Source organism: Pristiophorus japonicus, chromosome 5, assembly GCF_044704955.1.
Source record: "Pristiophorus japonicus isolate sPriJap1 chromosome 5, sPriJap1.hap1, whole genome shotgun sequence".
NCBI classification, from domain to species: Eukaryota; Metazoa; Chordata; class Chondrichthyes; family Pristiophoridae; genus Pristiophorus; species Pristiophorus japonicus.
The window spans coordinates 242,355,974-242,383,886 of NC_091981.1; the positions used below are offsets into that span (position 1 = coordinate 242,355,974).

At 42.5% G+C, this 27,913-nt stretch overlaps 1 protein-coding gene across 7 annotated transcripts in view; it reads right to left on the bottom strand.

Moving 5' to 3' along the window:
- Positions 1-27,913, bottom strand: part of abi1a (abl-interactor 1a) — a 115,923-nt gene that overhangs the window by 32,509 nt on the left and 55,501 nt on the right. For all 7 annotated transcript variants that reach the window (XM_070881463.1, XM_070881460.1, XM_070881458.1 and 4 more), the window contains exon 3: positions 15,672-15,848. In XM_070881463.1, coding sequence (XP_070737564.1) covers positions 15,672-15,848 — 177 coding nt within the window. The remainder of the gene's footprint in view (positions 1-15,671; positions 15,849-27,913) is intronic.

Sequence of the window (27,913 nt, forward strand, 5' to 3'; positions counted from 1 at the left end):
AATATTACATGAAATAAACATGCTGAATGAGGAGGTATTAGGGGGGTTCAGCAACTTTGAAAGTCTCCAGGCCTGGATGAAATGTATCCCAGGCTGTTAAGCGAAGCAAAAGAGGAAATAGCAAAGGCTTTGACCATTTCCCAATCCTCTCTGGCTTCAGGTGTGGTGCCTTTGTGGTACCTTTGTTTAAGAAGGGAGAAAGGGGTAGACTGAGTAATTATAGGCCAGTTAGCCTCTCAGTTGTGGGAAAATTGGAAAGAATCCTGAAGGACAGGATAAATATACATTTAGAAAGATACGGGTTAATCAGGGACAGTCAGCACAGATTTGTTAAGGGAAGGTCGTGTCTGACTAACTTAATTGAATTTTGAGAGGAGGTAACCAGGAGCGTCGATGAGGGCAATTACATATGGTGTAGTACATATGGATTTTAGCAAAGCTTTCAATAAGGTCCCATGTGGCAGACTGATCAAGAAAGTAAAAGCCCATGGGATCCAGGGCAAAGTGGCAAGTTGGATCCAAAACTGGCTTGGAGGCAGGAAGCAAAGGGTAATGGTTGATGGATATTTGTGACTGGAAGGATGTTTCCAATGGGGGTTCCACAGGGCTCAGTGCTAGGTCCCTTGCTTTTTGTACTTGATCTGTACTTGAATATAGGGGGAATGATTAAGAAGTTTGCAGATGATACAAAAATAGGCTGTGCGGTTGATAATGAAGCAAGCAAGCTGGGGACTGCAGGAAGCTATCAACTCGTCAGGTGGGCAGAACAGGGGCAAATGGAATTTAATCCAGAGAAGTGTGAGGTAATGCATTTCAGGAGGGCTAACCAGGAGAGAGAATACACATTAAATGGTAGGACATGAGAAGTGGAAGAACACAGGGATCTGGGACTGCATGTCCACAGATCCCTGAAGGTAGCAGGCCAGGTGGATAAGGTGGTTAAGAAGGCATACGGAATGTTTGCCTTTATTAGTCGAGACTTGGAATACAAGAGTAGATGGGTTATGCTTGAACTGTATAAAACACTGGTAAGGCCACAGCTGGAGTAATGTGCGCAGTTCTGGTCACTGCATTACAGGAAGGACGTGATTGCACTGGAGAGAGGAGATTTACGGGGATGTTGCCGGGAGTGGAGAATCTAAACTGAGGACAGATTAGATAAGCTGGGTTTGTTTTTCTTGGAACAGAGGAGGCTGAGGGGAGACCTCATTGAGGTATATGAAATTATGAGGGGCCTGAACTTATCAGATTATCACATTAACACTTCCACATCACTAAAGTGAGATGTCAGTTTCAGAAAAAACAAATTCTGCCCCAATATATTGCACAACCATTTTGTTTGAATACTCTTCGAAAAAAAAAATTTTAAGTTGTGAAAAATGAATATATTGCAAGGTATCTATTGTTTGTACAGCTATGAATACATCGCTAATCATAAATGTATGGTTTTCATATCTTTGGAAGTGCAACATTGACACAGCTTTTCTATACAATTTCTATGATCATGGGTCAAATTTTGGTCCTCTTGCCCCCGCCCTCACCCCCACAGGTAGAATTACTTTTGTATGAAAACTTCTCACGAGAACAAGCCTGCATAACAGTCTCTTGCTGTCATGGTCACCTTTACTGCTATTCATGTGTCCTTGGTTTGTCAGTTAATATTTACCAAATGGAAGATGATCCATATCAAATTATATTGCTTTTAAAAAAAAAGAGCAGATTGTGGGATCATGGTGGACGGGTAATTTTGGACAGTCAGTGGGGTAACTCTTGACAAATTACATCACCCTTAGTCATAAGGCTGTGGGTTCAAGCTCAAATCCATGCTCTAAACTAACTTCAGTGCAGTACTGAGGAACTGTTACATTGTCAAATGTCACATCCTATGGGTGAAAAGTTACAACCAAAAGCCTGGCCGCTCAGGTAGATATAAATTATCCTATGGCACTTGAGCAGGAAGTTCACCTGGTTTCCTACGCAACATTCATCCTTCAACCACCACCACCAAAACTGCTTAACTAGTCATTCATCTTTTGCTGTTCGTAAAACTGTACTGAATGCAGATTGGCTGCCATTTGCCTACAAAGCACTGACTACACTTCAAAAATAATCCATTGGCTGCTGAGCACAGCAACTTGCTGAGGACATTAAAAGCCCTGTACAAGTAATAGTTACACTCATTGGGATAATTAGCTATGCTTGGTGTGGCCTCCTTGAAAGGGATGGGGCTATTAGGAAATCTCACCATGGCTTCTGAAAATGCAAGTCCTGTCACACCAACTTGACTGCATTTTTTGAAGCTACGAAACTGGAAGCCCGCAAACATATGCCTAGGTTTTCCAAAACACCTTGGATAATATACTACACACAAGGCTAAGTAATGTGCTGTTTTGTGGGACATGGGATAAGTTGCATTCGCATTGACAGAAGACAATTATTAATGCTAGATGCTCTGAATGGGGGGCAATCACTAGCAGAGTCCCACAAGGCTTGGTGTTATGAAGAACAATGGCCCTAGAACATAAACAGGAACAGGAGTAGGCCATACGGCCCCTCGAGCCTGCTCCGCCATTTAATACAATCATGGCTGATCCGATCGTGGACTCTGGCCCACTTCCCTACCCGCTCTCCATAAGCCCTTATCGCTCAAGAAACTGTCTATCTCTGTCTTAAATTTATTCAATGTACCAGCTTCCACAGCTCTCAGGCAGCGAATTCCACAGATCTACAACCCCAAGGAGAAATTTCTCATCAGTTTTAAATGGGCGGCCCCTTATTCTAAGATTACACTATTATGCCCTCTAGTTCTAGACTCCCCCATCAGCGGAAACATCCTCTCTGCATCCACCTTGTCAAGACCCCTCAATCTTATACGTTTCGATAAGATCCCCTCTCACACTTCTGAATTCCAATGAGTGGAGACTCAACCTTTCCTCATAAACCCTTCATCTCTGGAATCAACCTAGTGAACCTTCTCTGAACTGCCTTCAAATCAAGTATATCCTTTCGCAAATATGGAAACCAAAACTGCACGCAGTATTCCAGGTGTAGCCTCACCAATACCCTGTATAGCTGTAGCAAGACTTCCCTACTTTTATACTCCATCCCCTTTGCAATAAAGGGAAGATTCCATTGGCCTTTATCACTTGCTTTACCTGCATACTAACCTTGTATTTCATGCACAAGTACCCCCCCCAGGTCCTGCTGTACTGCAGCACTTTGCAATCTTTCTCCATTTAAATAATAACTTACTCTTGGATTTTTTTTCTGCCAAAATGCATGACCTCACACTTTCCAACATTATATTCCATCTGCCAAATTTTTGCCCACTCACTTAGCCTGTCTATGTCCTTTTGCAGATTTTGTGTCCCCTCCTCACACATTGCATTTCCTCCCATCTTTGTATTGTCGGCAAACTTGGCTATGTTACACTCAGTCCCTTCCTCCAAGTCGTTAATATAGATGGTAAATAGTTGGGGGGTCCCAACACTGATCCCTGCAGCACCCCACTGGTTACTGATTGCCAACCCAAGAATGAACCATTTATCTCTACACTCTGTTTTCTGTTCATTAGCCAATCCTCTATCCATACTAATATATTACCCCCAACCCAGTGATCTTTTATCTTGTGCAGTAACCTTTTATGTGGCATCTTGTCAAATGCCTTCTGGAAGTCCAAATACACAACATCCACTGATTCCCCTTCATCCACCCTATTAGTTACATTCTCAAAACATTCTAGCAAATTTGTCAAACAGGACTGCTCCTTCATAAATCCATGCCGACTCTGCTTGACTGAATTTTGCTTTTCCAAATGTCCTGCTACTGCTTCTTAAATAATGGACTCCAACATTTTCCCAACCACAGATGTTAGGCTAACTGGTCTATAGTTTGCTGCTTTCTGTCAGCCTCCTTTTTTGAAATAGGGCTTTACATTTTCAGTTTTCCAATCTGCTGGGACCTCCCCAGAATCCAGGGAATTTTGATAAATTACAACCAATGCATTCACTATCCCTGCCGCTACTTCTCAAGACCCTAGGATGCAAGCCATCAGGTCCAGGGGATTTATCCACCTTTAGTCCCATTGGGCTCAAGTTTCGGCCTGAGTTGCTCCTATTTTTTTTGGAGCAACTAGTTTAGAATGGAGCATCTTAGAAATTGCAATTCTCGGCATTTAGTTTGCTCCAGTTCTAGTGAATTAGAATAGTTCCATTTTAGAACAGATTTTTTTTTCCCAAAAGAGAACGTGTCCAGCCACTTACGCCTGTTTTGCAAATTTAGGCAGCAAAAACTTACTCCAAACTAACTTAGAATGGAGTAGGTGTAGATTTTTGTACGCTCAGAAAAACCTTGCTGACATTTAGAATTTAGGCGTAGGGATTGAGAGGTGACGTGGGGGGGGGGGGGGGGGGGGGGGGGGGGTTGTGGTGGTGGAGTTTACAAACATTAAACACTTCACTTTTACAAATAAAGAGCCATCATCAATAATAAATGGTAAATAAATCGAGAGAGGGGGAGAGAGAGGGGGCGGGAGAGGTAAGTGGTGTCAGGTCATTTCGCCGAGGATAATGGCAACATCCCTTTGGCCAGGGATAGGGTCGCCGCCCCGGAGACAGGACGCGCTGGGAGGGCCGAGAGGTACTGCGCACATGCGCAGCTGCCTGCACCGTTTTTGGTGCAGGGCTGTAGCTCCGTCCCCAGCAGCTCCTGCTGCACCGTGCCAAACTGGAAATGGGGCCTACAGCTATCAAGAGAATCGCGAGGTAAGTATTCGGCTATTGTTGTTCTACAAATTAGGCGGGCCTCTCCAATGTGCGCCGTTCCAGCGGGCGTCCGAAACTTGAGCCCATTATCTTACTGAGTACCACCTCCTTAGTGATTGTGATAAGTTCCTCCCCCCTCTATAGCCCCTTGACTATCCACTGTTGGAATATTAGTGTCCTCTACCGTAAAGACAGATACAAAATATTTGTTCAGAGTTTCTGCCATCTCCATGTTCCCTATTACTAATTCTGCGGTATCGTCCTCCAAGGGACCAACATTTACTCGAGCTACTCTTTTCCTTTTCATGGGCCCAAGTTTCGAGCCGCGCCTAGAACGGCGCAGTCCTGACCTGGACACCCGTTTTTCGTGCCACAAAGTGCGCCTAAAAAAAACTTCGATTCTCCAGCTCCCTGCAGGTCGTTTGCAGCTCGGCGCTGCGCAGCACGAGCTGTAGGGGGCGGAGCCAGGCCCCTGCGCTGAAAACAGTGCCGGGACCTCTGCACATGCGCGCTACAGTGGGCGCGCATGTGCAGTAGCTCGAGGCGCCCAAAACTGTGTGGGAGGAGCCGAAGCACGCAGCCCTTAGCCCTGGCCGAATGGCCTCACTGGGGCTGCGTGAATAAGGCTCCTCCCAGGCCCAGCTCCTGCTTCCTCCCGACATCGACTCCCGCTTCCCGCCCCCGACACAACTCCCGCCCCTGGACAGGACCCGACCAGACACCTGCTTCCCTCCCCCCCCCCCCCCACCCGACCCGACCCCCCGGACTGATTCCCGCTTTCCCCGCCCCTGGACCGGACCCGACCAGACACCTGCTTCTCCCCGCACCCCCCCCCCCGGGACCGGACCCGACTCCCGCTTCTCCCCCACCCCGCCTCCGGACCGGACCAGACTCCCGCTTTCCCCCCCGACTGGACCCGACTTGACCTCCCCCACCTCCAACCCGAACCGACCTCCCTCCCACCACCCCCCCGACCTGACGCCACCGATCTGTAAATCTGGTGCTGGGCCCTGCCCGTTCAGCCTCTCCCCCACCCCCCCCCCCCCCCTGCTCCCCCACTCTCCCTCTACCCGCCCCCCCCCTCCTCCTCCCCATCCCCGCGCTGTCAGAAACACAGACAGACAGAGACAATGAGAGACACACACAGACAGACAGACACACTCGGGGTTGGGGAGGGGGGGCATCCCAGCACGCTGTTGGAGGGCTCCCGGTGCTGCAGTCGTTAAGTAGAAAATGTTTTATTTATTAATTTTTTTTGATTGATTTATTGGTTGATTTATTGATGTTTTTAATCATTTATTATTGATGATGGCTCTATTTGTAAAACTGAAGTGTTTAATGTTTGTAAACCACCCCCCCCCCCCATTCCCTACGCCTGATTTGTAACCTACACCTGATTTTCTAAAGTGTAGACAAGGTTTTTTCAAGCATACAAAAATCTTCACTTACTCCATTCCAAGTTAGTTTGGAGTAAGTTTTCACTGATGAAACTTTGAAAACAGGCGTAAGTGGCCGGACACTTTTGAAAAAAAAATCTGTTCCAAAGTGAAACTGTTCGAACTGACTAGAACTGGAGCAAACTAAATGGCGAGAATTCCGATTTCTAAGATACTCCGTTCTACACCAGTTGCTCCTAAAAATCAGGAGCAAATCATGTCAAAACTTGGGGCCCATATACCTATAGAAACTCTTGCTATCTATCTTTTTATATTTCGTGCTAGTTTACTTTCATAGTCTATCTTCCCTTAATCATTTTTTAATCATTCTTTGCTGGCTTTTAAAAGCTTCCCAATCTTCTGCACTCCCACTAGTTTTGGCCACTTTGTATGCCCTTGTTTTTAATTGCATACCGTCCTTTATTTCTTTAGTTAGCCACGGATGGCTAACTTTTCTCTTACGCGCTTTCCTCCTCACTGGAATATATTTTTCTTGAGTTGTGAAATATCTCCTTAAATGTACACCACTGTACATCACCCATCCTACACTTTAATCTATTTTCCCAGTCCACTTTAGCCAACTCATCCGTCATACCTTCATAGTCTCCTTTATTTAAGTTTAGTGCGCTGGTTAGAGATCCAACTTTCTCACCCACCATCTGAATTTAAAATTCAATCATGCTGTGATCCTTTATTAGGAGATTGTTTATTAATCCTGTCTTATTACACAGGACCAGATCCAAGATAGCCTGCCCCCTGGTTGGTTCTGTAACATACTACTCAAGGAACTCGTCCCTTATGCACTCTATGAACTCACCCAGATCATCTTTATCAATGATGAGGATGAGGACATCGAGGGCAAAGGCTGTATTTCTGTGGATGACACCAGGATTGTACAAAGGCTCTCTACCTCTGGTTTTGGATCTTAAACTAAAATAACAGTATCAATGCTGCAGTGGTAACAAACCAAAACACGCACATATTCAGAACTTTGCCTACCAACAATCTTTCCAGCACTTTGCTTTGATCTGCGCTGGAAAATCCAATATGCGAACGCCTTGCTCAGTACCATCCAATTAACTCAAATCTCCCTAATCTTGCAACTATTTGTTCAGCTAAAGACTGACCTTTGAAAGGAAAATATATTGCATAAAACACGCTATAATTTTTGTACCATGCATCTAAAGAATTAATCTTGTTTTTAATATTCACCTAAAGAATTTTAAAGGCAGCAAAATGAATTTCTTAATCATCTTGCATACACTAATGTTGGAGTTAGAATATATTTAAGTGCACTAGCATTTGAAGCAGTTACAATTTATTAGGATTGAGTGACTAAATGGATTATTGGGTGGAAAAATCACAACATCCTATTTCTCTTTGCCCATTAGCTAGAAATGGAGGCAGTTCTGTCGAGAGGTACAGCTTTAACCAATTTTCATAAATTTCCTACTTTAAACCCAATAAATATCTTCAGGCTTTTACAGCATCAGTTCTGGGCATTAGGCTGCAGTATTGCTGCAACGGTAGAATGCAGGCTAATTCCCAAAACAGTTATAGGGAGATGCTGAGTGGCAACCAAAAGGATCTGTGGATAATTTTACCAGCTCACCAAAGTCTCAAGTAGTTCAAACAAATAAATTACTCGGAAGCAAAAGCTACCAACTGAGGCAAATTGGCAGCTCTCAGGAAAAGACAGCATGTTACACATTAAGACTGGGAAATACTACAGGCAAAACAAACTACATTTTAAATTGTCATTCCATGGCTACCTGAAAGGTTAGCACCATTAGGGAATCAACATCAGTAATGATAACCAAGCAAACTTGAATCAGCCATCAATACTACAAAATCGCATTCTGAAAACCTGGCACAGCAAAACATTTCCATCATTCTATGTTGCATTTCAAATTCTTGTGTTTTTATTCTGAACTCCCATCAGCTGACAGGTGCTGCCAATATAAGCTCCAGTGGGCCAGCTTGCCATTTTAATGACGTCTTTATTCATTCTCAGTGAAGACATCACATTAAGATGCTTCAAACGCTTTTTAACTTTTTTGTTACATGTTGGGATAATTGTTTTTATATCCACTACTGATGGTGCACATTAGATTTATTTCTAGCTAAAAATTAGTTTCTCCAGCACGGGCTCGATGGGCCGAATAGCTTTCTTCCGTGCTGTAGCCATTCTGTGATTCTCTTCCCTTGCTGCATGACCATTCCCAATTATGGGCTTTGTCATAACTATAATTTATCTAAAAGTGCACTTAAAATGGGTGAATAAGTTGTCCATTTTGCTTCCCTCCCCCACCCCACAGATTTATCAACTAATAGTCAGATGTGTCCCCAGTAACAGGAAGTGGACTCAAGTATCAGTCCAGAAAGCCCATCTGGTCACAAGAAACAAACAACCCAATCATCACATTGCACACTTCCTTCCCTTTCACAGCTGAAGCACTTAGCCAAAATGATCAAATATGCAGCAATGCACATTCCTCCCCAACTCCAACACCTCCACCACAAATTAGGTGCAGGGAGGGTTGTGTGTGAATCTGAAGATACCCATGAGAATTAAACTGCATTTCAATTAACCACTGCTAAAATTTTAAAACTTACCTCAATTTCCATAACTGAGTACTTGCTGTTTTCACAACCAATATGACCTGCCTATTTCTCATTTTCCAAAATAATGGATTGCACAACGAATGAACCTAATCATTCACACAAAGTTAGCAGTTAAAGTCAGTGACCAACAGTGCACACAATGGCTTCCTTAGAGTCAAACAAAAGATAAGCTATTTTTATCAAAGAAAAAAGGCCCAAGATAGTAGTTAATATGGGAAGGAAATTATAGGTAAGTTCGAAGAACTCTCTTTTTTTTTTAAAAAACTATTTGCCGCTAGAAAATAAATTGACCATTCATGCATGGGGGGAAATTTCGCTCAAGATTGCCTTGCCACTTAGCCATATGGGTGTTACTTATGCAACCTGGAGTAACCCCATTTGTTGTACTGGGGACCGAGGAATGGGGTTGGGTGGAGTGTCGGGAGTGATTTTGGTGAACGCGCAATGCATCATGCTTCCCTACAATCAAACTGCATTAAATTTTTTGCTAGACAAGGGTTCAAAAGGATATGAAGTCATGGCAGGTGGATGGAGTCAAGATACATCTCAGCCATGAACTCACTGATTGGTGAAACTGAAACAGACCTGAGGGGCTGAATGGCCTACTCCTATGTTCCAGACCAGCTATGTAGGTGGCCCAAAGTTGTGATTCAGATGTGTTATAAATGAATCATCCAAGGATGTCTAGCCAATCAGTGCCATCAATGCAACCGCCTAGTCAAAGTAAATATTCAACTCTCTTTTTAGAAACGTTTTACCAGTATTAGCTTTACCAAGATAAAATTACAATATTTTTACACTCACCTTGCATGCTCCAAGTGATCTCATCCCTTTCATAAACGAAGAATGAGGTCATTTTCATTTACTATTCAAACGTTTTCAAAAACAGCCTCACAGTAAAAGCCTGAAATCCTTTATGTTGAATGGGAGTTAATGTAGCGCAGAGTTTAAAAGCTAAACCCATCTTATAATCTCAGCACCTTTCACTATGAAGACACTATAATAAGTGGGAGATTTCTGAATTTCTTTTCCAAGTGACTTGAGGAAATGTGATAAAAAATTGGCTTCAATCATCTATAGCTGTTAGGGTCAGTCAATAGTCATTAACTGGTCTGATTCATTCATATTTTCAATGAAAGCCAGCTAGCTAAGTTTGTCAATGCTGCTGGCTACTCAAACTAATAACATTAAGTTTTCTTGGTGACTGGGTAGACTTTTAAATGTCATTATATTAAGAGTTTGCAGACTGGCAGTTTAGTTAACTCTAAATAAATGGTTTAAGGGGTATGCTTGGCGAGATATGCAATAACTCATCAACGCCAATGACATGATTCTTTTGGCATGAAAGCATTGCACTAGCTGCTTAACTTCAGATCAGTCTAGTTGACATCTGGACTTCGTGCGATGGTCAGGAATTTTGCATCATCCATTAAAAAACAGGTTCAGAAGTCTACAAAATACATAGTTCATCCAAGTTATGCAGTTTTTCAGACTGCAAGATGATATTTCAACATCTTGTGGACTGATTCTATCCTGTTATCGATTTATTTGTACTGTCAGTAACTTGCTGTCTTACTGCTTCTGTATATTATCCTACATGTAAATAAATCAAATGGTTGGCTTTTGCTTCAATGTTAAGATCAGTGTGGTATTCACTGCCTTTCAGAACAAGCTGGGAAATATGGCAGGTATTCTACATCACCGCCACTACAATGACAGTTTTAGGTTAAGGTTTCAGGTTTGATAAGGTGCCACATAAAAGGTTAATACACAAGATAGGGGCTCATGGGATTAGAGGTAATGTAGCATGGATAGATTATTGGTTAATGGACAGAAAGCAGAGTAGCGATAAACGGGTCATTTTCAGGTTGAAATCCGAGTGGGGTGCCGCAAGGATCAGTGCTGGGGCCTCAGCTATTTACAATCTCTATATTAAATGACCTAAATGAAGGGACCGAGTGTATTGTATCCAAGTTTGCTGATGATACAAAGCTTGGTGGGATAGTAAGCTGTGAGGAGAACACAGTCTACAAAAGGGATATAGATAGACAAGTGAGTGGGCAGTAAGGTGGCAGGTGGGAGTATACTGTAGTGAAATGTGAGGTTATTTACTTTGGTAGGAAGAATAGAAAATCAGCATTTTTTTTTTTAAATGGTGAGAAACTTTTAAATCTTGATCTTCAGAGATTGGTGTCCTCATGCAAGAAACATAAAGCTAGCATGCAGGTACAGCAAGCAAGGAAGGCAAATGGCATGTTGGCCGTTATTGCAAATGGGTTGCAGTATAAAAGTAAGGTGGTCTTGCTAAAATTGTACAGGGCCTTGATTAGCCCACACCTGGAGTACTGTGCAGTTTGGTGGTCTTATCTAAGGAAGGTTACACTTGCCTTGGAGGAAGTGCAACAAAGGTTCACTAGATTGATTCCTGGGATGAGGGTTGTCCTAGTGAGAGTTGCATAGAATGGGCCGATACTCTCAAGCTTGAAAATGAGAGGGGATCTCATTGCAACATACAAGATTCTGAAGTGGATTTGCAGGGTCGAACTCAGGAATGTAGTCTCAGGATAAGGGGTTTAAGATAGATGAGGTGGAATGTCTTCACTCAGGGTTGTGAATCTTTGGAATTCTCTTCTCCAGAGAGTTGTGGATGCTGAGTCTTTGAATATCTTCAAGGCTGAGAGAGATAGATTTTTGGACTCGAGGGGAAATCAAGGCATCGGGCAGGCAAGTGGAGTTGATCTTAAATGAATGGCAGAGCAGGCTCGAGGGGCCATATGGCCTACTCCTGCTTCTAATTTCTTCTCTACTCTATTTTCATTTCAAATCAGGAAACAAATTCAACACAGAAAATCAGATAAAATGCTATTCAATAGAGTAATCACGAATTGCTATGATTTCTATAAACTATTTAACACTACTACGGATAGTCCAGAGGAAATTGTATGAAATTTCTGCTCAATCCTAAAAGTAATAAAAACTCCAGAATCCAATCTTACAATTCTGACCAGTTATATTTAACATGCAATGTGTCCTTCGTCCCAACAGAAGAGCCATTATTCAGAAACTTGAGCGAGCAGGCGGGGCTTTTATTAACGTCTCATCCAATAGTCGAATCTCTGATACTGCAGTGCTGAGGGAGTGCTGCACTGTCATGTCAGCCTAGATTTTTGTGCTCAAGTCTCTTGAACCCACAACCTTCTGACTCAGAGGCAAGAGTGCTCCCAACTGAGGCACAGCTGACACAGGAAGCAGAGAAAGATACAGAGCTATGTCGGCTTAGCTTTGAAATTCTCCAGCAAAAAGCTGGTAGACACAATGGGCCAAATGGCCATCTCCTGTGCAGTAAACATCAAATGGTTCCAAACAGTTCAACTTCCTTTTTGTGAGCTAACTGATAATTTTGGGGCGATGCAATGAGAGATCAGACTTCTACCTCTTTCCTCTCAAGACTCTTTGAAACCTACCTCTTCATCTTCCCGAATAACTCACATGGCTCGGTGTCAAATTTTATTTGATAACGCTCCTGTGAAGCGTCTTGGAACATTTTACGATGTTGAAAGCACTATATAAATACACGTTGTTGTTGTTCTGCTGATTCACACCAATTCTAATTTGCTAGTTTCTCACAGGCAAATTTTATTATTAAGTACTAACAATAGTATTACAAAAAAGCTGCCAATCTTTGAGTTTGCAATAACTTTAGGGGGTCATTTAGACTTGGTGCTTGCAAGGTACAAAGCAGTACTACAGGGATGAATGCAATAATATTAATGTCCTAGCTATGAGTCATTACAATTAATGCAAATGATAACTTGCATAACCCTTTGATTAAAGTAGATTTAAACAGATTTTTTTTTTTTGAGGGCTGATGCCCCTAACTCAGTAAATAAATGGCTCAATTCTTTTCGTAGTTTTTTTTTTTAAATTGAGGCTGGTATCGGTTTGGTGAACAAACTCAGTACAGGGGAAACTTCAGACCAGTGCCAAAAGTTAGGAACATTTTCCACAACATATCTGTGAATGACATCTTGATCAAGTGTTCGATTTTATAGATTCCTTCACATGAGGCACAAGAGTTCTTAATTTACATATTTTGAAATTTTATGGCTGTATCGACAACAGGAAATGAGAATGGTTTACTCTAATACAGTTTCCACCAAGGAATATCAGCTCAGTCCATTTCAGGTTAAATCTATGGAAATAGGCACAAGGAAAATTCAAACCCTAGGAGGTAGACAGCTTCAAATGTGAAAACTAAGCTACAATCTACAACTCCAGGAAGAAGAAAATGTAAAGTACCGTATTTAGCGATTACCAAGAAGTCAGTTAGTCATTCAGATTAAACTGAGTGCTGTTTAATGTATCTACTTAGACAGTTCCACCTTATGAGCTATTTTGACCAAAAATAATTTCCCTCCTCTCTGCAGATTGCTTGCCTGACGCCCAGTCCTGGATACACTGCAATTTTCTCCAGTTAAACATTGAGAAGACCAAAGTCATCATTTTCAGTCCCACCACAAACTTTGTACCCTTGCCAATTCAGTCCACCTTCCCAGCCACTATCATAGCTTGAAGGCAACTGCTTGCAAAATTTAGCAGACTATTCGACTCCAAACTAAGTTTCCAACCCCATATCCTCTTCGTCACAAAGTCTACTTCCACCTCTAACATTGCGCATCTCCACCTCACCTCAGCCCAACTGCTGCCAAAAGACCCATCCATGTCAAGTCACTTCCAGACTCATCTGTTCCAATGCTCTCATGACTGGCTTCCCATCCTTCACCCTCAGTAAACTTCATCTTATTCAATACTCTGCTGCCTCTATTCTAACATGCAGAAAGTCCCGCTCATCCAGCATCACTGTGCTCGCCAACGTTTATCGGCCCCATTCCACCTTGGGTCTTTTTTCTGGTTAGGGCACTATATAAGGCAAGTTTTTGTTGTGGGGTCATAATTTTAGGGTTTCATTAGATATTTCCCTCTTGCTCCACAGCAAGCATCAGTCCTGTAAGCAAGCCCAGAGTCTCCTACAGACCCGAACATGACCTCAAACGCACAATACTGGATAATGCAGCATGCTCAGAGACCCAACAGAACACCCAAATAACTAATTTGATGATTGGAACTGACAAGTCCCTTAGTGCTCTCTTTGTCTTTGGTTAGCAGAAGGATCAACATAGTCAGACTATTTGACTGAACAATAGCAGAGAAACGCTCGACTGCGCAGTACAACACCACCACCTTGGGTACAAAAATAATTCGGCAAAAACATGACACACTGCTAACTCTTGGCAATATTAAACCTGGGCCAATGCAAGTAGTCTAACATTTCTCAGTGACGTTATGATGAATCATTGGAATATTCAACATTTGCCCATCTCCACATGGATTACACTAAATTGTACAGGAAGAATTGAAAAGTTGCAGCAGGCTGCCGGAGATATAACTCACTTCACTTTGAATTTCAAACTGGAATACGGGAATTCAAAAAAGTATATTTAACTGTTGAACATAGCTAGCTTTTTCTTAAAATGATTGTTTGAAATTCAGGAAACTGATGCTAGAGAAATATATTTACACTTGATTGCAAACACCTTTAGCTTAAAGTAACTGCAGGATAAAGCAAGTAGCTCATGTTGTGGTTTCTATATAGGGCCCAAATTTCCCCAGGAGTTGCTCCGTGTTTTTTTGGAGCAACTTGATTTTTCTGGAGTATCTTTTTACTGGCCATTTAATTTGAGTCAGTGTAAGTGAGCTAGTTTAGTTTAGTTTTTTTCCCCCCAAAAGGGGGCATTCCCAGCCACTTACGCCTGTTTTGGCCATTTAAGCAAGTTTGGCCAGCAAATAGTTGCTCCAAACGAACTGAGGCCAGTGTATGTTGCCACTTTTGTCTGCACAGAAAAACCTTACCTTGAGTTAAGGAATCAGCGCAAGCAACTTCATTAAAAGCACCAAACAAAACAAAAAGTAATAAGCATTCAATAAAAAAAGAACTGAAGTAAATAATTAAATTAACAAATGAAGAACTGAAGTAAATCCTACCTTCAACTAAACTCACCAGCGGTTGGCCATGCGGGAGTCCCTTCGGCCTGGGATAGGTGCGGGAGAACGCAGCACCTGAACAGGGGGCGGGGGGATCCACAGCGGCCCCACCTCCTCCCCATTTCCCCATTCCTCCCCCACCCCACCAACCTATCTCTTGGAGCTATCAGCGTGGGAAGGCAGCGGCCAGCCTGTGCAGCAGGCCACTCAGCCCGGGATAGGGGCGGCAAACGCCGGCCCCTCCCACACAGCTTGCAGCTCACACACAGAATCTGGGGGCTAGGAGAGACTGCACATGCGCGCACACTCTAGCGCGCATGTGCAGAGGTCCTGGCACTGTTTACAATGGCAGGATGGAGGAGAGGCTGTGGAGCAGCCAAACTCGGCCCGAAGATTTTTGACACCCTTGGAGTTCTACAAAAGTGGCGCCCCTGTGGTGAGTGTGCCAGAAATCTGTACTGGCCAAATTTGGGCCCCTATATCCTTTACAATATTTGCATAAGAATGTCACAATTCGATAGTATGAAAGGCCTTGAATATTGTTGAGATTGTATGCAGATCCCAGCTACACTGCCAGCTGCAGTAAAACAAAATGTTTTAAACAGTGAGCGGCATAAAACAAGCTTTTAAAAAATGTAAGCTTTGATTTAAAATAGGGCAGATCTTCCTATCCAACATATACTGTACATATCACCTGAAGGTTGCACACAGACTCACTGGTGTAAGATAACGAGGACCTGAGATTTTAAATAAGGTGATAAGTGTGAAATATTTATCTTACAGTACTTCATCTCGAAAATGTTACCTTCACTCCATGACCAACATCATCCAACACTGTGTAGTCTATTGGCTTCCGAATGTATCTGACTGGTCGTTCAACACTGGCTGGGGCTATGATTTTGTGAGTTCTTGATGTGTTCTTGTTGGTAGTCAGTATACCTATCTCACGTCGAGCCACTTTTTCTTTATGGATGTCCACAGTCTAGTTAGAAAAAGGAGTAAAGTTAAATTTAATTTCTCAATTTTTTATTCAAATTATGAATTCAGACATGCAATGTCAAATCTGAACATTTTTCTCCTCTTCCTCCTCTCCACTTTTTCATTCTCCCCCTTCCAAGTTGCTGAATAGCAACGATCTTAAGAATCTGTTGAAGAAAAATTCTTTGCTTGAGTCAGCCTCATGTCACGATAGCTGAAGTTAAGAACCTATCTATAGCTCAATAATTGAGTACTTAGCTCAGACAAATGTATGGAAAATTTGTCAGTTTAGTTTTGATTGATTGAGCTATTTGATCAAGATAAATTAACCCAAAAGAGGACATCATTGTATGTTACAAAGGCTGGATGTCCAAAAACTGCTAATACAAAAAACAAAATGGACATTTTGTGATAAGACCTTTAAATCCAAATAAATATATTTAATATTCACATTAAGTTTGGTTTCACTGCAAGCCAGTAACTGCAGTGCCTAAGCTAATTTAAGAGAAAATCCCATTACACATACCGAAATAAAATATAGTCAACATATGCTGTAGGCCTAATATTTGCCAACAGTACATAATAAATCTGTTTAAACCTGCAATTTCACCCATGCTGCATGAATATTTTGAAAACCAATATAAATCTAATTTATATTAGCACTTCAGAATTCTGGAAATGAAAATTATGGTCTACCCCTGTTTATTAAAAAAGGTCAAATTTGCTCAAAAGGTTGAATTATCCTAGTAATGTGAATTAAGCACTTAAAACACCACGGGAATGGTTTTTTGCACAATTTCAAATCAAATTAAGCAATTGCAAATCAAGAATTGTTAACTGAACTTCCTTAAACTATGACCTAGAACAACTTATGGTCTTATTTAATTTCAGCCCTGCCTATTGTTCCTTTAGAAAAGCAAATTATTCAATTTTGGATTTACTGCTAGACACTTGAATGGATGAAGGAAAGAGAGACCAAATTTAGAAATCATTAAGCCAAGTTTGTGATAGTAAATCATAACAGAATTTACCTCATTCAAAACTACTAGCTGAATTTCATTCTGTACAAAGTTCTGCTCAATTGTCTCTGCACCTCTACCCATGCACTCATTTCAAACTCCTCGTCCATAAATGCTTTTTCCCAACCTACATCTACACATCCTCTAGACTTAAATGCCAGCCCTCCATTCCATCTTTGTTGAGAAGAATTCTGAACCATGTTGGCCCAACATTCAAACCGTCTCCCTAAAATCCTCCATCTTGCTACCTATCAAAAGCCTCCCCAAAACATACATCTTCAACAGTCCTTATGTAACCTTTATTAAATCTACAGTTCAGTGCCCATGCTTGCACTCTCTCAGTACTGCGTCGATGTGCCCAAGTCTCTCCAGTAAGGTGTGAACCCAAAATTTTGACTCGGAGGCGAGTGTGCTACCTTTGAGCCAAGGTTGACACCTGATGACATGGTACAAACTTAACATCCAAATTACTAATGGCAGTGCTATAAAAATACTAGCAATGATGATTCTTTTGCTACAAATTCAGCTCCGAACTACAAGTCATGGAACGGTCAAGAACTGACCTTTTCAAAAAAAATCCATACTTCACTATGGTGATTGTTTACAAATATCTGAACAGTTCATTCTGTTCTGTTGTAATTGTCTACTGTATTAAGGATTTTATTTTAGCTTTTCTGTTGATCCGATATTAAAATAAGAAATCTTCAGATTAAAATTTCAACAAACTTGTCAAACACTGCTCAATCAGCAGATTCAGGAACAGGTGGCCTGACAAAATCAGTACAAAAGACTGATGTGAAAAATATTATGGATTAAGTTTTCACTGATTACTGTCAACTTACACAGATAAACAGTGCAGCCAAAAAGTTCTGATGTTTCCAGAAACCCTTCTTCCCTCACCCCACAACTGTTGCTGCATGACAGGAAATTGCTCTATTTCAGGTGTGTGTAAAATTAGCTACATTGTACTGCATTGACTGATATTTTCCTTTGCTGTGTACATCGGGTATGACACGGTAACCCTTGTGAAATGGTACGGCTGAAAAAAATGCATCACTTCATTCATATCAATGTTCAGTTCATTTCTGAGCACTGGGGACTGCCACAATACTTACCAATACTTTCACACAGCCCTGTTGAGTGGAGCACTGCAAGTTAAGTGCAGATTTGAGCAAATTTTCATTAATTTGAATTTTGGAGATATACTTGGGGGAAAGATGTGGGAAATCTCACCTGTTAAAATTAAGCTAGGCTAGGAGGAATGGTGTGATGAAAATAAAGGCCAATTTCAAATCCATATTTATAACTTCGTTATGTCAAAGGCTCGACAGCCAGGTCTTTTTACAGGTGCTGTGTATTTTCAGCATTTTTACTTTTGTTTCAGATTTCCATTTTTTTTTTGTAAACTTCTACCGTAGTCATTGTGCCTCTGGACAGAGAAGGCCATTGGTGCTATTGCAGCACATTTTTAAACTAAAAATAAATGGCTACATAATCAGATTGGTGATAATTCAATTTAAGTTTCACCGTGAAATGTCACTTGATTCTTGCTCGACAGCAGACTTCACTTTATTGCATTACCTTACAGCTGTGGTTTCCACTCTTTCCTTCCTCCACCTCCCATTTTAATTTACTGCCAGCATGTTAACTATCAACTGCAAAACCTCAACACATACTGCATTTGGACTATTTCTAGACAATTGTACAATATGCTGCACATTTTAGCTTAAAAAAATAACCAGACAAAAGATCAACAATGCATTACTACCACAAAGCACATCAAGTCTTTAACAATTTAGATCTGGATAATACTAGCGTTCAGACTGAAAATGGTAGTACAGTATACCTCAACAGCACTCTAAAGCCCCTCCCCCAAAATGCAACACCTCCAGAAGATTACCTCACCCTGCACAGGCTTGAGTTCCCAAAATGTCAGATGAACCCAGCCTACCACCAACTACACAATAAACAAGCTGTTAAGTAAACAGGCCAGCAATCTGTGCCACACCCACAAGTCCTGGGACAAACATGTTTTGCACATTTAACTGTGCAAGACCAACTGCCCAAAAATAGACAAGGAGAACAAATGCTAATCAAATCTTTCCTCTCAGTGCATCCTGTTCAAAAATAAATATAGCGCCTGACTGCAGGAGAAAAACACATCATTTAGCAAAATGTAGGCTTAAATGGTTCATAGAGTTAAGCACCACTAAGATGGCAGTAATCAATGTCATTTCAGTCCAAGGCATTTACCCGTGTTTCCTCCTAGCAGTTCCTGGGCCCTCGCCACAGCTATCAAGGATGCTTACAGACTTTTGCCAATGTCCTCTCTGGCCATTTCATAGAATGACCTGAACAAATTCTCCCACCCGCCATCCCCACTAGTGCTGCAATGCAGTGCCATACCATTTAACAATCTTAATTGTCCTCAATCACCCTCAATATCTCCACCTCTTCCCACGGGAACTTCCCGTGCAAGCTCAGGAGTTGCAATACCTGCCCTTTTAGATACTTTCTTCCTGTCTGGAGATCCAAGCACTCTTTCCGGGTGAAATGACAATTTACTTGTACTTTCAATGTGGTATATTGTATTCGCTGCTCACAATGTGGTCTCCTCTACAGTGGGGAAACCAAGTGCAATTTGGGTGACTGCTTTGCAGAACACCTCCGTCCAGTCATTTTAATTCTCCAGAACACTCCCACTCTGACTTCTGTCCTCAGTCTCATACTGTTCCAATAAAGCTCAATGTAAGCTCGAGGAACAGCACCTCGTCTTTATTAGGTGCTTTACAGCCTTCCGGACTCAAAATTGAGTTCAACAATTTCAGTGTAACCTGGGACATTGGAACTGGTTCTGGGGGAGGTGGGACTAGTACAAACCAGACAGTCTGCACCTGGGCAGGACCGGAACCAATATCCATGGGGAAATGTTTGCTAGTGCAGTTGGGGAGGAGTTAAACTAATACGGCAGGGGGATGGGAATCTATGCAAGGAGACAGAGGGAAGAAGAATGGGGCAGAAGCAAAAGATAGAAAGAAGAAAAGTAAAAGTGGAGGGCAGAGAAACCTAAGGCAAAAAGCAAAATGGGCCACATTACAGCAAAATTCTAAAGGGGCAGGGCATGTTAAAAAGACAAGCCTGAAGGCTCTGTGCCTCAATGCAAGGGGTATTCGGAATAAGGCGGATGAATTAACTGCACAGATAGCAGTTAATGGGTATGATGTAATTGGCATCACAGAGACATAGCTCCAGGGTGACCAAGGCTGGGAACTCAACATCCAGGGGTATTCAACATTCAAGAAGGATAAACAGAAAGGAAAAGGAGGCAGGGTGGCATTGCTGGTTAAAGAGGAAATTAATGCAATAGTAAGAAAGGACATTAGCTTGGATGATGTGGAATCGGTATGGGTGGAGTTGCGGAATACCAAGGAGCAGAAAATGCTAGTGGGAGTTGTGTACAGACCACCAAACAGTAGTAGTAAGGTTGGGGACAGCATCAAACAAGAAATAAGGGAAGCATGCAATAAAAGGTACAGCAGTTATCATGGGTGACTTTAATCTACATATTGATTGGGCTAACCAAACTGGCAGCAATGCAGTGGAGGAGGATTTCCTGGAGTGTATTAGGGGTGGCTTTCTAGACCAATATGTTGAGGAACCAACCAGGGAGCTGGCCATCCTAGACTGGGTGATGTGCAATGAGAAAGGACTAATTCGCAAACTTGTTGTGCAAGGCCTCTTGGGGAAGAGTGACCATAACATGGTAGAATTCTTTATTAGGATGGAGAGTGACACAGTTAATTCAGAAACTAGCGTCCTGAACTTAAGGAAAGGTAACTTCGATGGCGTGAATTGGCTAGAGTAGACTGGCAAATGATACTTAATGGGTTGACGGTGGATAGGCAATGGCAAACATTTAAAGATCACATGGATGAACTTCAGCAATTGTACATCCCTGTCTGGAGTAAAAAATAAAACGGGGAAGGTGGTTCAACCGTGGCTAACAAGGGAAATTAAGGATAGTGTTAAATCCAAGGAAGAGGCATATAAATTGGCCAGAAAAAACAGCATATCTGAAGACTGGGAGGAATTTAGAATTCAGCAGAGGAAGACAAACAGTTTAATTAAGTGGGGGAAAATAGAGTACGAGACGAAGCTTGCCGGGAACATAAAAACTGACTGCAAAAGCTTCTATAGATATATGAAGAGAAAAAGATTAGTGAACACAGACGTAGGTCCCTTGCAGTCAGATGCAGGTGAATTTATAAAGGGGAACAAAGAAATGGCAGACCAATTGAACAAATACTTTGGTTCTGTCTTCATGAAGGAAGACACAAATAACCTTCCAAAGAACTAGGGGACGGAGGGTCTAGTGAGAAGAAGAACTGAAGGATATCATATTAGGCGGGAAATTGTTAGGGAAATTGATGGGATTGAAGGCCAATAAATTCCCAGGGCCTGATAAGTACTCTGGGATGCAGACGAAGTGGCCCTCGAAATAGTGGATGCATTGGTGATCATTTTCCAACAGTCTATCCACTCAGGATCAGTTCCTATGGACTGGAGAATAGCTAATGTAACAGCACTTTTTAAAAAGGGAGGGAGAGAGAAAGCGGGTAATTATAGACCAGTTAGCCTGACATCAGTAGTGGGGAAAATGTTGGAATCAATTATTAAAGATGAAATAGCAGCGCATTTGGAAAGCAGTGACAGGATCGGTCCAAGTCAGCATGGATTTATGAAGGGGAAATCATGCTTGACAAATCTTCTGGAATTTTGAGGATGTAACTAGTAGAGTGGACAAGGGAGAACCAGTGGATATGTATTTGGACTTTCAAAAGGCTTTTGACAAGGTCCCACACAAGAGATTAGTGTGCAAAATCAAAGCACATGGTATTGGAGGTAATATACTGACGTGGACAGAGAACTGGCTGGCAGACAGGAAGCAGAGAGTCGGGATAAACGGGTCCTTTTCAGAATGGCAGGCAGTGACTAGTGGAGTGCCGCAGGGCTCAGTGCTCGGACCCCAGCTCTTTACAATATACATCAATGATTTGACTGAAGGAATTGAGTGTAATATCTCCAAGTTTGCAGATGACACTAAACTGGGTGGCGGTGTGAGCTGTGAGGAGGACACTAAGAGGCTGCAGGGTGACTTGGACAGGTTAGGTGAGTGGGCAAATGCATGGCAGATGCAGTATAATGTGGATAAATGTGAGGTTATCCACACTGGGGGCAAAAACGCAAAGACAGATTATCTGATTGGTGGCAGATTAGGAAAAGGGGAGGTGCAACAAGACCTGGGTGTCATAGTTCATCAGTCATTGAAAGTTGGCATACAGGTGCAGCAGGCGGTAAAGGCAGCAAATGATATGTTGGCCTTCATAGCTAGGGGATTTGAGTATAGGAGCAGGGAGGTCTTACTGCAGTTCTACAGGGTCTTGATGGGGCCTCACTTGGAATAGTGTGTTCAATTTCGGTCTCCTAATCTGAGGAAGGACGTTCTTGCTATTGAGGGAGTGCAGCGAAGGTTCACCAGACTGATTCCAGGGATGGCCGGACTGACATATGAGGAGACTGGATCAACTGGGCCTTTATACATTGGAGTTTAGAAGGATGAGAGGGGATCTCAGAAACATACAAGATTCTGACGGGACTGGACAGGTTAGATGCGGGTAGATTGTTCCCGATGTTGGGGAAGTCCAGAACCAGGGGACAGTCTTAGGATAAGGGGTAGGCCATTTAGGACTGAGATGAGGAGAAACTTCTTCACTCAGTTGTTAACCTGTGGAATTCCCTGCCGCAGAGAATAGTTGATGCCAGTTCATTGGATATATTCAAGAGGGAGTTAGATATGGCCCTTACGGCTAAAAGGATCAAGGGGTATGGAGAGAAAACAGGAAAGGGGTACTGAGGGAATGATCAGTCATGATCTTATTGAATGGTGGTGCAGGCTGAATGGCCTTCTCCAGCACCTATTTTCTATGTTTACCCCAGTTTTTCGGACAGCAGCTGTTGACTATTCCAACATTCCCATTTACACCTCCTCTAGACCATCTTTTGTTTTATTTGTCTTATTACCATCTCCTTTAGTGTTGTAAATCTCGGGTATAATTATAGCAAAGTCTGCTCAAAGTATCAGAAGTTTTGTACTTACTAAGCCAGTCCATGCTGCCGGTAGTCTAATTAGTAACTTAGCAAACCCTGATGTTGAATAGTTCTCATTTGTTCTTCGCCATAATTCTTCACTAGTGAATTTTCGCTGGTGGATATCAAGTCGTGTCCTGTTTCCTGTCACACAGCCAATTTCTTACCCATGCCGCCACTGTTCCTTTTATTCCATGGGCTTCAACTTTGCTGGCAAGCCTATTATGTGGCACTTTGTCCAACACCTTTGGAAATCCATGTACACCACGTCAACCGCATTGCCCTCATCAACCCTGTTACCTCATCAAAAAACTTGGATCAAGTTGGTTGAACACAATTTGCCTTTAACAAATCCATGGTGGTTTTCCTTAATTAATCCACACTTGTCCAAGTGACTTAATTTTTCCCTGATTATTGTAGACGGAATCAAATGCACGACTTCATCATCTCCTCAAAAAATTCAATCAGTTAGTCAGACATGATCTTCCCTTAACCAATCCATGTTCACTGTCCTTGATTAATGCCTTGCTAAATTATTAATACTGTCTCAGAATTTTTTCCAATAATTTGCCCACCACCGAGGTTAGGTTGACTGGCCTGTAATTACTCGGTCTATCCCTTTCTAAACAATACAATGTTAGCAGTCCTCCAGCACCACACCTATAGCCAGAGAGGTTTGGAAAATGATGGTCAGAGCCTCCACTATTTCCTTCCTTGCTTATTTTAAACAGCCTATGATACATTTCATCCGGGTCTGGCAATTTAGCTACTTTCAAAGATGCTAAACACCTTAATATTTCCCCTCTGTTTATCTCCTCTAATATTTCACACTCCTCCTGAACTACACCGCCTGCATCGTCCCCCTCTTTTGTGAACGCAGACGCAACGTATTCATTAAGAACCATACCCACGTCTTGCGCCTCAACATGGTTAACTATTTGGTCTCCAATAGGGCGTACTCTCAGTTATCTCCTCTTGCTCTATATTTCTAAAACATTTGGATTTTCGTTGTTTTTACTTACCAATATTTTTTCATGCCTTCTATTTGCTTCACTAATTTCCTTTTTAATTTCACCCCTGCACTTTCTACACTCTTCTCGGCTTTCTGCAGTATTCAGTTCTCGGTATCTGACAATATTCCCTTATCCTACCCTGTATACCTCTTTACATCCAGAGAGCTTTAGATTTGGAAGTCGTACCCTTTTTCTTTGTGGGAACATATTTGCTCTGAAATCTCACCGTTTCCTCCTTGAACACCCCCCACTGCTCAGACACTGATTCAAGTAACCGTTTCCAGTCCACTTTTGCTAACTCAGTTGAGTAAAATTAGTCTTGAAAATTGAAAAGTAAATCACTCCTGCCTTCCATTCCATCACAGACCTTCCCTTTTGTTCTTGCCTCCCCCTTTCCCTGCACTTGCTTAAAATCAGTTACATCTCAAACTTTTTCCAGTTCTGACAAAAGGTCGACCTGAACCATTCTGTTTCTCTCTCCAGATGCTGCCTGACCTGCTGAGTATTTCCAGCATTGTGTGTCTTGATTTCAGATTTCCAGCATCCACATAGTATTTTGCCTCTATTAGTGAGAACTTATACTCCTGGTCTATCTTTGTCCTTTTTCATAACTACACTAAATCTAACTGAATTACCACCAAAATGCCACCTGCTCAGCTTCATTTCCTAAAACCAAGCCCAGAACCATTCCCTCTCTTGTTGGGCTTGCTACATACTGGCTAGAAAAGTTCTCCTGAATTCTGCACCCTCTATTACACTATTAGGGTAGTTGAAATCCCATACTATTGCCCTATTGTTTTTGCACTTCAGAAATGTGCCGACATATTTGTTCTTCTATCTCCCTCTAACTGTTTGGGGGGGGGGGGGGGGTCTATAATACACTCCCAGCAGCATGATTGCCCCTTTGGTTTCCTTCAGTTCGACCCACATGGCCTCATTTGATGATCCTTCGAACATATCATCCCTTCTCAGCTGTAAGTGTTTCTTTCTTGGATGTACCAGCCATGAGGTTACATCGAATGTAGAACAACAATACATTTGGCCCAACTGGGCAATGCCGGGCCGCTTACCACTAAGTATCTCCTCCCAACCTGTTCCCATATCCCATTATTTCCCTTCTCCCTCATGTATGCATCAAGCCTCCCCTTAAGTGTGGCAATGCCATCTGCTTCACTTAATGTGACAGAGTTCCACACTCACTATTCGCAGTCTAAAGAAATTTCTCTTCAATTCTTTAATGTTAGTGGCTATCTTTTGTTTATGCCCTCTTGTTCTGTACTCAAGTGGAAACAGTTTCTCCATGTCCAATCAAAACACTTCATAATTTTAAAAGACCTTTCCGATCTCATTTTAGTCTATTTTACATAACCTGCTGAATCTTTCCTCATAGTTGCAGACATGCAAATGAATAAGCTCATTTTTTTAATTACTCCAGCTTTAATTTGATATTTTTACTTCCCGCAACCTTTTCTGTGCCTTTATACTGTAACGGTTACACTTCACACTGTTTCTTGTCTTTGAGTTACTAATACCCATTCCACCCACCCTTTACTACTTACAAATTATGGCAGTTTCTAATTCTGCTACCTATGATGGCCCAAAGCACCTCATGGATGCCAGTTTCAGACTGCTCGATCTGACCTTAATCTGTCCCATTTAGCACAGTGGTAGCACCACACTGCATGATGGAGGATGTCCTCAGTGCTGACAAGACATTGCCTTCATAAGGATTGTGCAGCTGTCACTTCTGCCAATGCCATCATGTATCAGCGATAGGTAGATTGGAGAGGATGAGGTCAAGTCGGTTAATTTCACCTGACCGAGGACCGGCAAAACTTGGCCAGTTCTGTCAGTGGTTGCCCCAGAATCTTTGACTTGAAGCCAAGAGACTTCATGGAGTTCAGAGTCGATGTTGAGAACTCCAGGGCCGCTCCCACCCAAATATATACCAATATGCCCCCACCTCTGGTGAGTCTATCCTGCCACTGTGTCAGGGCATACTTAGAGATGGTGATGATAAATGATAGGTGTTGGCTAATGGGTATGATTCTGCAAGTATGAGTCGGCTCTCCCAACATGGGCACACGGGGAGGACTTTGCAGGTTGACAGATTCCTGTATTCTTATCCTATTATGAGGAGTGGGTGATTGCCAATAGGTCTGTCCAATTTTCTTATCATAGGCAGTCCCTCGGAATCGTGGAGGACCTGCTTCCACTCCCAAAGTGAGTTCTTTGATGGCTGAACAGTCCGATACGAGAGCCACAGACCCTGTTACAGGTGGGACAGACATTCGTCGGGGGAAGGGGTCAGTAGGGCTGGTTTGCCACGCGCTCCTTCCGCTGCCTGTGCTTGACCTCTTCATGCTCCTTGCGTCGAGACTCAAAGCCCTCCCGGATGGACTTTCTCCACCTCGGGCGGTCTGCGGCCAGAGTCTCCCAGGTGTCAGTGGTGATGTCGCAATTTACCAGGGATGCTTAGAGTGTCCTTATAACGTTTCTGCTGTCCTCCTTTGGCTCGAGTCAATTTTCTTTTACCACACGACTGGAGGACATTAACCAGTGTGGGACTGGAGGTACATGCAGGCCAAGGATGGGAAGCTCCCTTCCTTGAAGGGCATGAGTGAACCAGTTGTGTTTTTAAAATAATCCAGATGCATTCATGGTTATTTCCCTGGTGCCTGCTTACAATTCACCAGATTTTTAAATATTCAATTTCATAAATTGCCATGGTGGGATTTGAACTCATGACCTCTGGACTGCTCGACTAGTACCACACCTTACAACAGCAATAAAGTCCCCCCCCCCCGCTTCTCCTCATCTCAGCCCAAAATGGCTTACCCCTTACCCTTAGACTGTGACCACTGGTTCTGCACTTCCCCAACATAGGGAACATTCTTCCTGCATCTAACCTGTCCAATCCTGTCAGAATTTTGTGTTTTGATGAGATCCCCTCTCATTCTTATAAATTCAAGTGAATATAAGCCCAGTCAATCCAGTCTTTATGTTAATCCTGCCATCCCAGGAATCAGTCTGGTGAACCTTCGCTGCACTCCCTCAATAGCAAGAATGTCCAACCTCAGATTAGGAGACCAAAACTGTAAACAATATTCAAGGTGTGGCCTCACCAAGGCCTTGTAAAACTGCAGCAAGACCTCCCTGTTCCTATACTCAAATCCTCTCGCTATGATGGCCAACATGTCATTTGCCTTCTTCACCACCTGCTGTACCTGCATGCCAACTTTCAATGACTAATGTACCATGATATCCTTTACTTGTATACAGGGGCTGGTAGGAATTCTCCTACTGCAGGCTTGTGGCAATGGTCTACCTACTATGGTCTTAAATAGGAAATTCTGAATATTGACTCTGCTTCAATAAATAAAGTCATACATGTCCAAGCAAGGATGATATGATTGGAGAACTTGGATTGCATTTCCATGACATTGCTACTCTTGTCCTCGTCAGTGGCAGAGGAAGCAGGGTGGGGAGGTGCTGTCAAAGTAATCTTGGTGAGTTGCTACAGTGCAGGCTGTAGATTTAAGAAGTTAGATAGTGGTTTAAGAAAAAGGAGAGAGCGAGAGAGAGAGAGAGAGAGAGAGAGAGAGAGAGAGAGAGAGAGAACAGGTAGTTAGGAAGCCTGCTCACGTGAAAGGTAAAAAAAACATGAACTGGTTGGGCCAAACAGCCTGCCCCCATACAATTGTATATACTTCATCCAGTGTGCTAGTGATGGATGCAATGTATACGGACCCTGGTGACAGGAGCATCAACCAAACAGGTACCCTAAATGATGCAAATCTACAAGTGATCATGCAGCTGCAACCATCCATGCAAGTGGACAATATACCATCACATTTATGATTTGAGCCCTGTAGTTAGTGGAGGTATAT